At 51.6% G+C, this 15,610-nt stretch overlaps 1 protein-coding gene across 2 annotated transcripts in view; it reads left to right on the top strand.

Annotated features, from left to right (window-relative positions):
• lamb2l (laminin, beta 2-like) overlaps positions 1-15,610 on the top strand; it is a 206,593-nt gene that overhangs the window by 152,759 nt on the left and 38,224 nt on the right. For both annotated transcript variants that reach the window (XM_087994040.1, XM_087994039.1), the window contains exons 25-27: positions 1,231-1,327; positions 3,968-4,343; positions 12,740-12,924. In XM_087994040.1, the coding sequence (XP_087850166.1) occupies positions 1,231-1,327; positions 3,968-4,343; positions 12,740-12,924 (658 nt within the window). The remainder of the gene's footprint in view (positions 1-1,230; positions 1,328-3,967; positions 4,344-12,739; positions 12,925-15,610) is intronic.

The raw sequence follows: 15,610 nt of genomic DNA, 5'->3' as shown, positions 1-15,610 counted from the left end.
CCTCAGCACTGACCCTCCGACAGTGTGGCACTCCCTCAGCACTGACCCTCTGACAGTGCGACACTCCCTCAGTACTGACCCTCTGACAGTGCGACACTCCCTCAGCACTGACCCTCTGACAGTGCGACACTCCCTCAGCACTGACCCTCCGACAGTGCGGCGCTTTCTCAGCACTGACCCTCCGACAGTACGGCACTCCCTCAGCACTGACCCTCCGACAGTGCGGCACTCCCTCAGTACTGACCCTCTGACAGTGCGACACTCCCTCAGCACTGACCCTCCGACAGTGCGGCGCTTTCTCAGCACTGACCCTCCAACAGTGCGGCACTCCCTCAGCACTGACCCTCCGACAGTGCGACACTCCCTCTGTGGTGACTGTCTGACAGTGTGGCACTCCCTCAGCACTGACTATCGGTTAATTATTTTTATACATTGTTATCTGCATGCAGAACTCAGCGTCCGTTTTCAGAGTTTAGTGCTGGGTTTTTTGAAATTAAACACTGACCAGAAAACGAATGCACCAGAACACTGCCCTATTGAATCTTTAACCTTGGGATTTTTAACAATACTCAATAAAAGCAAAATACTGCAGATGCTGGAAATATGAAGCAAAACTCGAAATAGCTGGAGAAGCTCAGCAGGTCTGACAGCATTTGTGGAGAGAGTGAGAGACAGGAATAGCTGCCAACCCCAGTTCTGAATAAGAAATGTTAATTCTGTTTTGCTCTCTGCAGGTACAGTCAGATGTGCTGAGGTTTTCCAGCACTTTCTGATTTTGTTTCAGATTTGCAGCATCTGCAAGTGTTTATTTTATTTTTGCTGCCAGACCATTTGTGTTTCCCAATCTCTGCAACCCCTCCCGAGTCTCCCACTGCACCCACCCCACTCCCCACTCCCCACTCCCAACTCCCCACTCCCCACTCCCCACTCCCCACTCCCCACTCCCCACTCCCCACTCCCCACCCCACTCCCCACTCCCCACTCCCCACCCCACACCCCACTCCCCACTCCCCACTCCACACCCCACACCCCACTCCCCACTCCCCACTCCCCACACCCCACTCCCCACCCCCCACCCCCCACACCCCACACCCCACACCCCACACCCCACTCCCCACTCCCCACTCCCCACTCCCCACTCCCCACCTTGCCCATTGCCCCCTCCCCAGCCTCACCCCCTGCTCACTGACCCCCTGTTTGGTGCATATTGCTAATTGGTGTTTGTGACAGTTCACAGGCCAGTGTGAGTGCCGCCCAGGACTGGGAGGTCAGACCTGCTCAGAGTGTCAGGAAGGATACTGGGGCAATCCTGCTCTGGACTGTCAGGGTAAGGAGAGCTGAACTTCTGAATGGCAAACATTCCCGGTGAGGCTGGAACGTTTTGATTAGATTAGATTCCCTACAGTGTGGAAACAGCCCCTTCAGCCCAACAAGACCACACCGACCCTCTGAAGAGTAACCGACTCAGACCCATTTCCCTCTGACTCATGCACCTAATACTACGGGCAATTTAGCATGGCCCATTCACCTGACCTGCACATCTTTGGACTGTGGGAGGAAACCGGAGCACCCGGAGGAAACCCACGCAGACACGGGGAGAATGTGCAAACTCCGCACAGAGAGTCACCCAAGGCAGGAATCGAACCCGGGTCCCTGGCACTGAGAGTCAGCAGTGCTAACCACTGAGCTACCCAAACGTTTTGATCTCACTTCGTTCTCAATGGAGGTATGATAAAGGAGGGGCTGGTATGGAGCTGGTTTCTGATCCAGCCTGGCTCCCACTCCTGGGAATGATTGAAGAGAAAATAATTCAGGATTTCTGCCGGATTCCCCCACTTCTCTTGTCCAGGAACCAATCCAGGAGTTCCCTCTGCTCCTGATTAACACCAACAGACCAGTCCTGAGAGGTTGGGAGGAAGTGTCACTGGGCCAGTAATCCAGAGAGGCAGACAGAGAGCTCCCAGGGCACAGGTTCAAATCTCACCACAACTGCTGCTGACATTTAATTCACTGAATAAATCAGGAATTGAATAAAGGTTTCAGTGCTGGGGACCATGCAACTAACATGAATTATTGTAAAACTCATCTGGTTCCTTTAGGGAAGGACATGTAGTCTGGCCCACATGTGACTCCAGACCCACAACAATGTGGTTGACTCTTAGCTGCCCCCTGGGTAATTAGGGATGGACAATAAATGCTGACCCAGCTAGTGATGCTGATACCCTGTGCAAGCAGAACTGGTGTCTGATGGGGACAGTGTAGAGGGAGCTTTACTCTGTATCCAACCCCGTGCTGTCCCTGTCATAGTCATAAAGATGTACAGCACGGAAACAGACCCTCGGTGCAACCCGTCCATGCTGACCAGATATCCCAACCCAATCTAGTCCCACCTGCCAGTACCCGGCCCATATCCCTCCAAACCCTTCCTATTCATATACCCATCCAAATGCCTCTTAAATGTTGCAATTGTACCAGCCTCCACCACATCCTCTGGCAGTTCAGTCCATACATGTACCACCCTCTGCATGAAAAGGTTGCCCCTTAGGTCTCTTTTATATCTTTCCCCTCTCACCCTAAATCTATACACTCTAGTTCTGGACTCCCCGACCCCAGGGAAAAGTCTTTGTCTATTTACCCTATCCATGCCCCTCATGATTTTATAAACCTCTATAAAGTCACCCCTCAGCCTCCGAGGCTCCAGGGAAAACAGCCCCAGCCTGTTCAGCCTCTCCCTGTAGCTCAAATCCTCCAACCCTGGCAACATCCTTGTAAATCTTTTCAGAATCCTTTCAAGTTTCACAGCATCTTTCCGATAGGAAGGAGACCAGAATTGCACGCAATATTCCAACAGTGGCCTAACCAATGTCCTGTACAGCCCCAACATGACCTCCCATCTCCTGTACTCAATACTCTGACCAATAAAGGAAGGCATACCAAATACCTTCTTCACTATCCTAACTACCTGTGACTCCACTTTCAAGGAGCTATGAACCTGCACTCCAAGGTCTCTTTGTTCAGCAACACTCCCCAGGACCTTACCATTAAGTGTATAAGTCCTGCTAAGATTTGCTTTCCCAAAATGCAGCACTTCACATTTATCTGAATTAAACTCCATCTGCCACTTCTCAGCCCATTGGTCCAGATCCTGTTGTAATCTGAGGTAACCCTCTTCGCTTCCACTACCCCTCCAATTTTGGTGTCATCTGCAAACTTACTAACTGTACCTCTTATGCTCGCATCCAAATCATTTATGTAAATGACAAAAAGTAGAGGACCCAGCACCGATCCTTGTGGCACTCCACTGGTCATAGGCCTCCAGTCTGAAAAACAACCCTCCACCACCACCCTCTGTCTTCTACCTTTGAGCCAGTTCTGTATCCAAATGGCTAGTTCTCCTTGTATTCCATGAGATCTAACCTTGCTAACCAGTCTCCCATGGGGAACCTTGTCGAATGCCTTACTGAAGTCCATATAGATCACATCTACTGCTCTGCCCTCATCAATCCTCTTTGTCCTGGGAGTGTTTGATGGGGGACAGTGTAAAGGGAGCTTTACTCTGTATCTAACCCTGTGCTGTCCCTGTCCTGGGAGTGTTTGATGGGGACAGTGTAGAGAGAGCTTTACTCTGTATCCAACCCCATGCTGTCCCTGTCCTGGGAGTGTTTGATGGGGGACAGTGTAGAGAGAGCTTTACTCTGTATCTAACCCTGTGCTGTCCCTGTCCTGGGAGTGTTTGATGGGGACAGTGTAGAGAGAGCTTTACTCTGTATCCAACCCCATGCTGTCCCTGTCCTGGGAGTGTTTGATGGGGACAGTGTAGAGGGAGCTTTACTCTGTATCTAACCCGGTGTTGTATCAGTGTGACCCTGGTGGAATGAAGCAGCAAGTGTCTAATCCATTGGGTCCTTGTTTCTCAGCATCACCTGGGAGTTAAGGCTGATCCTAACCCCTTGTCATCTGTCCCCAGCATGTGACTGTGATCCGGAAGGGTCCGAGATACAACAATGTGACGGGTCTACTGGCCGCTGCCTCTGTAAGGAAGGCTACGCCGGCCCTCGGTGTGACCAGTGTAACCGAGGTTACCATGGACGCTCCCCCAGCTGTACTCGATGTCATTCCTGCTTCGATTTGTGGGACGAGAAGGTGAAACAGTTAGGGGAGAGGCTGCGAGCTCTCAAGGAGGCAGTGCATCGTCTCACCATGTCTGGGGCAACTGGAGCAGGGAATGACAGTCTTCAGGAGCTGGAGAGGAAGCTACAGGATGTAGAGGCGCTGCTCCACGAGGAACCTCTCACCAGTCCCAGAACTCTGGAACAGCTGAACCAGCTGGCTGAGAGTCTCAGGTAGAGTGACACACAGAGAGCATGGGGGGCCCAGTGGGAGGGAGGGAGGGTCCTACTGAGAGCTGCCCTCACAGCTCCATGGATCACTGGCAGCTTACCCCAGTCAATCCTCACACACCCTCCAACCAAATGTCCTCACTCTTTTCCTTAATCCTTTTGGAAATCTATTACCTTCCTCTCCTGAGCAACACTGGATGGATATTAAAATTCAGTTAATTTTAACCCTGCACTGTGCCCTGATACAGGTCCACACCTGCCCCATGGTCTGACCCTAACCCAGCCTCAACTTAAACTCTCTCCTCCCACCCTATCTCTGTAACCTCCTCCCTATCTCTGTCACCCCCTCCAGCCCCTATATCCCTCCCTATCTCTGTCACCCCCTCCAGCCCCTACACTCCCTCCCTATCTTTATCAACCCCTCCAGCCCCTACACCCCCTCCCTACCTCTGTAACCCCCTCCAGCCCCTACACCCCCTCCCTATCTCTGTCACTCTGTCCAGCCTCTACACCCTCTCCCTATCTCTGTCACCCCCTCCAGCCCCAATATCCCTCATTATCTCTGTCACCCCCTCCAGTCCCTACACTCCCTCCCTATCTTTATCAACCCCTCCAGCCCCTACACCCCCTCCCTATCTCTGTAACCCCCTCCAGCCCCTACACCCCCTCCCTATCTCTGTCACCCTCTCCAGCCACTACACCCTCTCCCTATCTCTGTCACCCCCTCCAGCCCCTACACCCCCTCCCGATCTCTGTCACTCCCTCTGCCTCTACATCCCCTCCCTATCTCTGTCACCTCCTCCAGCCCCCTACACCCTCTCCCTATCTCTGTCACCCCCTCCAGCCCTTACACCCCCTCCCTATCTCTTTCACCCCCTCCAGCCTCTACACCCCCTCCCTATTTCTGTCACCCCCTCCGCCTCTACATCCCCTCCCTATCTCTGTCACCTTCTCCAGCCCCCTACACCCTCTCCCTATCTCTGTCACCCCCTCCAGCCCCCTACACCCCCTCCCTATCTCTGTCACCTCCTCCAGCCCCCTACACCCTCTCCCTATCTCTGTCACCCCCTCCAGCCCCCTACACCCTCTCCCTATCTCTGTCACCCCCTCCAGCCTCTACACCCCTCCCTATCTCTGTCACTCCCTCCGCCTCTACATCCCCTCCCTATCTCTGTCACCTCCTCCAGCCCCCTACACCCTCTCCCTATCTCTGTCACCCCCTCCAGCCCCCAGACCCCGTCCCTATCTCTGTCACACCCTCCAGCCCCCTACACCCCCTCCCTATCTCTGTCACCCCCTCCAGCCCCTACACCCTCTCCCTATCTCTGTCACGCCCTCCAGCCCAATATCCCTCCCTATCTCTGTCACGCCCTCCAGCCCCTACACTCCCTCCCTATCTCTATCAACCCCTCCAGCCCCTACACCTCCTCCCTATCTCTGTCACCCTCTCCAGCCTCTACACCCTCTCCCTATCTCTGTCACCCCCTCCAGCCTCTACACCCCCTCCCTATCTCTGTCACCCCCTCCGCCTCTACATCCCCTCCCTATCTCTGTCACCTCCTCCAGTCCCCTACACCCTCTCCCTATCTCTGTCACCCCCTCCAGCCCCTACACCCCCCTCCCTATCTCTGTCACCCGCACCAGCCGCTACACTCCCTCCCTATCTCTGTAACCCTTTCCAGCCCCTACACCCCCTCCCTTTCTCTGTCACCTCCTCCAACCCCTACACTCTCTCCCTATCTCTGTCACCCCCTCCAGCCCCTACACCCCCTCCCTATCTCTGTCACCTCCTCCAGCCCCTACACCCCCTCCCTATTTCTGTCACCCCCTCCGCCTCTACACCCACTCCCTATCTCTGTAACCCCCTCCAGCCCCTACACCCTCTCCCTATCTCTATCACCCACTCCGCCTCTACATCCCCTCCCTATCTCTGTCACCCCCTCTAACCCCTACACTCCGTCCCTATCTCTATCAACCCCTCCAGCACCTACACCCCCTCCCTATCTCTGTCACTCCCTCCAGCCCACGACACCCCCTCCCTATCTCTGTCACCCCCTCTAGCCCCTACACTCCGTCCCTATCTCTATCAACCCCTCCAGCCCCTACACCCCCTCCCTATCTCTGTCACCCACTCCAGCCTCTACACCCCCTCCCCATCTCTGTCACCCCCTCCAGCCCCTACACCCCCCTCCCTATCTCTGTCACCTCCTCCAGCCCCTACACCCCCTCCCTATCTCTGTCACCCCCTCCGCCTCTACATCCCCTCCCTATCTCTGTCATCTCATCCAGCCCCTACACCCCCTCCCTATCTCTGTCACCCCCTCCGCCTCTACACCCCCTCCCTATCTCTGTCACCCCCTCCGCCTCTACATCCCCTCCCTATCTCTGTCATCTCCTCCAGCCCCTACACCCCCTCCCTATCTCTGTCACCCCCTCCGCCTCTACACCCTCTCCCTATCTCTGTCACCCCCTCCAGCCCCTACACCCCCTCCCTATCTCTGTCACCTCCTCCAGCCCCTACACCCCCTCCCTATCTCTGTCACCCCCTCCAGCCCCTACACCCCCTCCCTATCTCTGTCACCCCCTCCGCCTCTACACCCCCTCCCTATCTCTGTCACCCCCTCCAGCCTCTACATCCCCTCCCTATCTCTGTCACCCCCTCCAGCCCCCTACACCCCTTCCGTATCTCTGTCCCCTCCTCCAGCCCCTACATCTCCTCCAGCCTCTACACCTGGGTGGCTCAGTGGTTAGCACTGCAGCCTCATAGCACCAGGGGCCTGTGTTCAATCCCTGCCTCAGGTGACTGTCTGTGTGGAGTTTGCACATTCTCCCTGTGTCTTTGTGGGTTTCCTCTGGGTGCTCCGGTTTCCTCCCACAATCTAAAGATGTGCAAGTTAGGTGAATTGGTCATCATAAATTGCCCATTGTATTATTACATTAGTCAGGATTAAAGGAAAGGGAATGGGTCTGGGCGGGTTGCTCTTCGGAGGGTTAGTGTGGACCTGTTGGGCTGAAGGGCCTGTTTCCATACTGTAGGGAATCTAATCAAACCTGTCTCTATCTCTGTAACCCCTCCAGCCCCTACACCCCCTCTCTATCTCTGTCACCTCCTCCAGCCCCTACACCCCCATTCCTATCTCAGTAACTCCCTCCAGCCCCTACACCCCCTCCCTATCTCTGTCACCTCCTCCAGCCCCTACACTCCCTCCCTATCTCTGTAACTCCCTCCAGCCCCTACACCCCCCTCTCTATCTCTGTAACTTCCTCCAGCCCCTACACCCCCATTCCTATCTCTGTAACTTCCTCCAGCCCCTACACCCCCATTCCTATCTCTGTAACTTCCTCCAGCCCCTACACCCCCTCCCTATCTCTGTAACTTCCTCCAGCCCCTACACCCCCTCCCTATCTCTGTAACCTCCTCCAGCCCCTACACCCCCATTCCTATCTCTGTAACTTCCTCCAGCCCCTACACCCCCTCCCTATCTCTGTAACTTCCTCCAGCCCCTACACCCCTCTCTAACTCCATCACCTCCTCCAGCGCCACAATCCTCTGAGCTATCTGCCCAGTTCTGGCACTTATATATCGCTCAGTTTCTGGTCCTAAACTCAGGATGTCTGCCCCTTTGAGCCCAGAGTCATGATCACCCATTTACTGCCTTTAATTATTCTGAAGACCCAGGCTCCCGATTGGATTTCCCGTCCTGTGTGCACCCTGAGGGACACCACTCACACCACTCTTTGTCATAGAATGGTGGAATCTTTTCATGGAGAAGTAGACGATTCAGTCCACTGAGTCTAGCACTGGTTGCTTTGAGGCATTTGGATGGGTATATGAATAGGGAGGGTTTGGAGGGATATGGGCCGGGTGCTGGCAGGTGGGACTAGATTGGGTTGGGATATCTGGTCGGCATGGACAGGTTGGTCATTCCTGTTGAAGGGCTTTTGCCTGAAAAGTCAATTCTCCTGCTCCTCAGATGCTGCCTGACCTGCTGTGCTTTTCCAGCACCACTCTAATCCAAACTCTGGTTTCCAACATCTGCAATCCTCACTTTTGCCTAGGTTGAACTGAAGGGTCTGCTTCCGTGCTGTATATCTCTATGACTCAATGACTATAAATAAGAATCTGAAATTAAGAGTCCAATGATGACCCATGAACCTATTATCAATTGTCAAAAACTACCATCTACGTCACTAATGTCCTTTAGGGAAGGAAACTGTCTTCCTCCCCTGGTCTGGCCTACATGTGACTCCATACCCACAGCAATGTGGTTGGCTCTTAACTACCCTCTGGGCAATTAGGGATGGACAATAAATACTGGCCCAGCCAGTGACACCCTCATCCCAGGAATGAATAAAAAAAGAGTGAAATGTTCTGCCTGAGAGGGTGGTGGAGGCAGGTCCTGTTACAATATTTAAGAAGCATCTGGATGAGCGCTTACAATACCAGGGCAAAGTCGGCTCTGGACCGAGTGCATGGGAATGGGATTAGTGTAGTTTGATGTTTGTTGGTTGGCACCAACATGGTGGGCTGAAGGGCCTGTTTCTCTGCTGTATGACTCTCTGATTGGGCTGGACATTCCTCATCATAACCACAGACTGAGTCTGAAAAAACCCTTTGCATTTATTTGCAAAGTGCTATTCTGATCCCCATACAGAGGAACCTCGATTATCCGAATACCAATTATCCAAAAACCGGATTATCCAAAGGAGATCTCGAAGTCCTGACAGAAACATTATATCAAAGACGTGTGTCCAACAGTGATCGTGTCTTTTGTTTACAGTGATTAAAAGTGCTGCCGAGAACAGTCTGTGACTGTTGAGAGCACAGGCACCATCTCTAAATGACTGACCTCCCACCCCACCACCACCCCCCGCCCCCTCTCTCACTCTCTCTCTCTTTCTTGCCACACTTTCCCTGGAGTTCTACACAGGCAAGTAGTCTAACCGCCCCCCCCCTCCCCAGTTAATCTCTCTAACATTGTCCTGTATAGGGCAAAGGTGAAACCTGTCACAAAGTTGCAGTGAAAAGGTGTGTGGGTGGCTGTGTGTCTGTGGATGTGTGGGTGTCTCTGTCTGTGTGTGTGCGTGTGTCTGTGTGCATGTGAGAGTGTCGGTCTGTGTGTGTGTGCGTGTGTCTGTGTGCATGTGAGAGTGTCTGTCTGTGGGTGTGTGGGTATCTGTGTGTGTATCTGTGCGTGTGTGTCTGTGTCTGTTTGCGTGTGTCTGTTTGCGTGTGTCTGTTTGCGTGTGTGTGTCTGTGTGTGTGTCTGTTTGCGTGTCTGCTTGCGTGTGTGTGTCTGTGTCTGTCTGTTTGCATGTGTGTGTGTCTGTGTCTGTGCGTGTGTCTGTGTCTCTGCCTGAGTCTGTGTGAGTGTGTGTGTCTATGTGTGTGTATCTGTGTGTGTGTGTGTGTGTCTGTATGAGTGTGTCTGTCTGTCTGTTTGCGTGTGTGTCTGTGTGTGTGTGTCTGTTTGTGTGTCTGTGTTTGCGTGTGTGTGTCTGTGTTTGCGTGTGTTTGTGTCTATGTTTGCGTGTGTTTGCGGGGGGGTGTCTGTGTGTGTGTGTGTGTCTGTGTGTCTGTGTGTGTGTGTCTGTGTGTGTGTGTCTGTGTCTGTGCGTGTGTCTGTGTGTGTGTGTCTGTGTGTGTCTGTGTGTGGGTGTATGTGTGTGTCTGTGTGTGTGTGTCTGTGTGTGTGTCTGTGTGTGTGTGTGTCTGTGTGTGTGTCTGTGTGTGTGTCTGTGTGTGTGTGGGTGTGTGTGGGTGTATGTGTGTGTCTGTGTGGGTGTGTGTGTCTGTGTGTGTGTGTGTGTGGGGGGGTGTGTGTGTGTCTGTGTGTGTGTCTGTGTGTGTGTGTCTGTGTGGGGGTGTGTGTCTGTGTGTGTGTGGGGGTGTGTGTGTGTGGGGGGGGGGTGTCTGTGTGTATCTGTGTGTGTGTGGGGGGGTGGATGTGTGTGTGTGTGTATGTGTGTGGGTGTGTGTGTGTATGGGTGTGGGTGTATGTGGGTGGGTGGGTGTGTGTGTGGGTGTGTGTGCGTGGGCGTGTGCGTGTATGTGTCTGTGTGTGTGGGTGTGTGGGTGTGGGTGTGTGTGTGTGTGTGTCTGTGTGTGTGGGTGTGTCTGTGTGTGTGGGGGGTGTGTGGGTGTGTGTGTGGGTGTGTGGGTGTGTGTGTGGGTGTGTGGGTGTGTGTGTGGGTGTGTGTGTGGGTGTGTGTGTATGTGTGTGGGTATGGGTGTGTGCGTGTCTGTGTGTGTGGGTGTGGGTGTGTGTGTGTGGGTGTGTGTGTGTGTGTAGGCGTGGGTGTGTGTGTGTCTGTGGGTGTGTGTGTGTCTGTGGGTGGGTGTGGGTATGTGGGTGGGTGTCGGTGTGTGTGTCTGTGTGTGTATGTGTGTGTGGGTGTGTGTGTGTGGGCGTGTGTGTGTGTGTCTGTGGGTGTGTGTGTGTCTGTGTGTGTGTGGGTGTGTCTGTGTGTCTGTGTGTCTGTGTGGGTGTGTCTGTGTGGGTGTGTGTGTGTGTGTGGGTGTGGGTGTGGGTGGGTGTGTGGGTGGGTGTGTGTGTGTCTGTGTGTGTGTCTGTGTGGGTGTGTGGGTGTGTGTGTGGGCATGTGTGTGTCTGTGTGTGTGTCTGTGTGGGTGTGTGTGTGGGCATGTGTGTGTGTGTCTGTGTGTGTGTGTGGGTGGGTGTGTGTGTGTGGGGGTGTGGGGGTGTGTGTGGGGGTGTGGGTGTGGGTGTGTGGGTGGGTGTGTGGGTGTGTGTGTGTGGGTGGGTGTGTGGGTGTGTGTGTGGGTGTGTGTGTGTGGGTGTGTGTGTGGGTGTGTGTGTGGGTGTGGGTGTGTGGGTGTGTGTGTGTGGGGGTGGGTGTGTGTGGGTGTGTGTGTGTGGGGGTGGGTGTGTGGGTGGGTGTGTGGGTGTGTGTGGGGTGTGTGTGTGTGGGTGGGTGTGTGGGTGTGTGTGGGGTGTGTGTGTGTGGGGTGTGTGTGTGTGTGTGGGTGTGTGGGGGTGTGTGTGTGGGTGTGTGTAAACGTGCACATGCTATTTGGAGACTCACCACCCAAATGGCAGCAGCAGTCTTGTTGTTAGTTTCGAGTCTGGCTGCCCCGGAGAGGGGGGGGAGATGCACCGGGGATTGTGCGGGGGGTGGAGGTGGGGACAGGCAGGGGGCAGGGGGCAGGGGGCGGGTGGGGGTGGGGGAGCGGTGTTGGACGGTGGGGTTGGGCTCACGCATGTTATGCTGCAGTCTCCTGAACGGGGAGCAGACTTTAAAACTCCAAGACCCAGAGGAAAGGCATTGAATCGATTCACCGAATAATTGATTATCTGAACGAAATAGTGCCCGTCCATCACATTCAGATAATTGAGGTTCCTTTGTATATGATTTGGAGATGCCGGTGTTGGACTGGGGTATACAAAGTTAAAAATCACACAACACCAGGGTATAGTCAAACAGGTTTAATTGGAAGCACTAGCTTTCGGAGCGCTGCTCCTTCATTTACATATGAAAGAACTGAAATCAACATGGTCATTCTAAAAGGTGAGAGACTTCACAAACAATCCAGGTCTTTTCCAATATATAATTTCAGTTACATCATACTGTAAACTTTTGCTATAAATTTGGGACCCTCCTTGATTGGAGTTTATTAAGCTTCAAGACTCAGAATCTGTGAGCAAAGACAAAGTATTCAGGATTGTGGGAAGGGAAATTTCATGGCACTCAGCAGGACTGAGGATATTTCTGAGTATTGAATTCCTGTAACTGTCAGGCATGTGAGAAACAGGATCTATCTACCTAACATGGAAGGCCTCAGGAGGAAACAAAATTGGTGACACAGTGGTTAGCACTGCTGCCTCACAGCACCAGGGACCCAGGTTCGATTCCCGCCTCAGGCAACTGTCTGGTGGAATTTGCACGTTCTCCCCGTGTCTGTGCGGGTTTCCTCTGGGTGCTCCGGTTTCCTCCCACAGTCCAAAGATGTGCAGTTCAGGTGAATTGGTCATGCTAAATTACCCATAGTGTTAGGTGTATTAGTCAGAGGGAAATGGGTCTGGGTGGGTTACTCTTCGGAGGGTCGGTGTGGACGTATTGAGCTGAAGGGCCTGTTTCCACACTGTAGGGAATCTGATCTGATCAAATTCTGTATCTTACAATCTTATTCTCCACAACCACCTGATGAAGGAGCGGCGCTCCGAAAGCTAGTGACTGTAACCTGGTGTTGTGTGATGGTTTGTTTCCATGCTGTACATTTCTATGACTCTAATCCTGCATTTCACAGATAAATCTCTCACAAATAGAAAATAACCATCTCAAATCTAACCACACAGCTCCACTCTCACTCTTGGGTTTTGAGTCAGTCGGTTTTTGCAGTGTCCCAGTGGAGTGAATGTTCCTTTACTGTCCCTCAGGAAGGAGATGAAGCGACTGTCACAGAGGATGGATACTCTGACAGAAGATATAGCCAGGACCGATTCGAAAAACATCAAAGCAGAAAGGGATATTAAACAGCTGGAGGAGGAATCGAGGATTCTCAACATGTCACTCATCGAGAAAACAAAGGAGCTGCAGAAATTTATCACATCAAACTTCAAAGGTGTGTTTTTACTCAGCTGAGTGTCCTCAGTTCAGTAGAATACACAAGTCATAAAAGCACACAATTCAGAGCAAGTTCATCTGGAACCATTGTCCCTGTCTTCTAACGCACAGTTCTGCTCTTTCCCCAATGTTCTGCGATTTTATTTTTTATAAGACCACAACAGCAGAATTAGGCCATTCACCCCATCAGGTCTGCTCCACCTCATTCTCCTGCGTTTTCCCTACAACCTTCAATCCGGAACCTATCTATCTGTGTCTTAAAGGCACTCAGTGACTTGGCCCCTTTAGCCCTCTGCAACAATGGGTCCCACAGATTCCCCACACTCTGGCTGCAAAAGTTCCTCCCCATCTCAGTCCTAAAGGATTGTCCCTTCACCCTGAGGCTGTGCCTCGGGTCCTAGTCTCTCCTACCACTGGAAACATCTTCTCCATGTCCCCTCTCTCCAGGCCTCTCAGTATCCTGTTAAGTTTCAGTCATATCACACTGCCCCCCACCCCCCTCCATCCTTCTAACTCCATCAAGTACAGACCCAGAGTCCTAAACTGCTCCTCACATGACAAGCCCTTATCCCCCTGGATCATTCCTGTAAACCCCCTCTGGACCCTCTCCAATGCCTTCCTTAGATACTGGGCCTGAAACTGCTCACAATGTTCCAAATGCATTCTGACCAGAGCCTTGTCCATTAAGCTTTTGATCTAAATCCCTTTTGCAAGTTCTTATGGAATCTACTTTAGCCACCCTGTCAGGCAGGAAGTTCCTGATTGCACTTGATTCAGGAATCATTTCTATAATTTGGGATATTGTGAATGTGACTCCACTATAAGATGAGGCAGGAGAATGAGGTGATTATAGAGCAGCACCAAGGGTGCCTGAACATTTTGCATTTCTGAAGCTGATCTGAGAGTCAGCATAGATTTATGAACAGTAGGCTAGGACTGATGACCATCACATTACACTGGAAATGTGGCTCAGAAACAGACCATTCGGTCCAACCAATAAATGCTGGAATTTATGATCCACTCACACTTCCTTCTATCGTTCCTCATCTAAATCCACCATCATAATCCTCCATATCCATCTCCCCCTTTGTTTCATCTCATTTTCCCTTATATGTATCGATACTATTCACCTCAAGTACTCCTTGTGAGAGGCCAAAAGATGTAGGAACAGATAAAGCTCATTGGGTCGGCTCTGTCATTTAGTGAGATCCTAGCTGATCCAATAATGCTCAAATCCACTTCCTTTCCTTTTTCCATAACACTTGATTTCCATTCTAATTAAAAATCTGTCTTGAATATCCTGAATGACCCAGCCCTGACAGCCCTCTATGGTAAAGAATTCCACAGATTCACTCCCCTCTGAGGGAAGACATTCCTCCTCAGTCTGTCTGAAATTAGTAATCCCTTATTCTGAAAGGTTTCGCTCTGGTCCTAAACACAAGAGGAAACAATCTTTCTCCAGGTCCCTGAGACATTTGCAGGTTTCAATAAGGTCGCTTCTCACTCTTCTAGACTCCATGAGTACAGGTCCAACTGACTCACCCTCTCCTCATAAGACTGACCTCTATCCCTGGGATCAGCTGCATGTATTTCTCTGCACTGCCTCCAATGCCAGTATATCTTTCTCTAAATTTTGCCCCGTAATGTAGAAGGGATTAAGAAATGAATAATCCAAGGAACATTATGTAACATTTATATAAATTATTTGGATGAGAATATAGAAAGTATGGTTAGTAAGTTTGTGGATGACACCAGAATATGGTGCTGTAATGGAGAGTGAAGACACTTATCTAAGATTACAAAGCATCTTGATCAACTGAACCAGTGGGTCGAGGAATGGGAACTGGAGTTTAATTTGGATAAATGCAAGCTGTTGTACTTTAATAAGACAAACCAGAGTAGGACTTCCACAGTTAATGATAAGGCCCTGGGGAGTGTTGTCTAACAAAGAGACCTGGGGTGCAGGTACATAGTTCCTTGAAAGTGGTTTCACAGGGAGATAGGGCAGTGAAGGAGGCATTCAGCATACCTGCCATCATTGGTCAGAGTATTGAGTACAGAAGTTGGGATGTCATGTTACAACTGAACAAGACATTGGTTAGTCCACTTTTGAAGGACTGAGTATAATTCTGGGGGGTTGCCCTGTTAAAGGAAGGCTGTTGTTAAACTGGAAAAGGATTTACAAGGATTTACAAGGATGTTACTGAGACTGGAGGGTCTGTGTAATAAGGGCAGGCTGGATAGGCTGGAACTACTTTCCCTGGGGTGTAGGAGATTGTGGGAGGATCTTAGAGGTTTATAAAATCATGAGGAGTGTGGATATAGTGAATCGTCAAGATCTTTTCCCTGAGGTAGGGGAGTCCAAAACTAGAGGGCACAGGTTTAAGGTGAGCGGGGAACGATTTAAAAGGAACCTGAGGGGCATCTTTTTCATGTAGAGGGTGGTATGTGTATATGGAATGAACTGCCAGAGGAAGTAATCGAGGTGAGTACAATGACAACATTTAAAAGACATTTGGACCAGGAAAGGTTTAGCGAAAGTGGGCCAAATAGTGTGGACTAGTTCAGTTTAGAAATCTGGTCAGCATGGATGAGTTGGGCTGAAGGGCTGTATCTGTGCTGCAAGACTTTATGACATGGGTTCAAATCCCACAGAGGGCAGTTCGAGAATTCAAATTCGATTG

Source organism: Chiloscyllium plagiosum, unplaced genomic scaffold (genome assembly GCF_037043375.1).
Source record: "Chiloscyllium plagiosum isolate Xiang-an unplaced genomic scaffold, Cpla_swu_hap1 HiC_scaffold_14, whole genome shotgun sequence".
NCBI lineage: Eukaryota > Metazoa > Chordata > Chondrichthyes > Orectolobiformes > Hemiscylliidae > Chiloscyllium > Chiloscyllium plagiosum.
The sequence above is the reverse complement of the archived record's forward strand: the minus strand, read 5'-3'. Positions and strand labels throughout refer to the sequence as shown.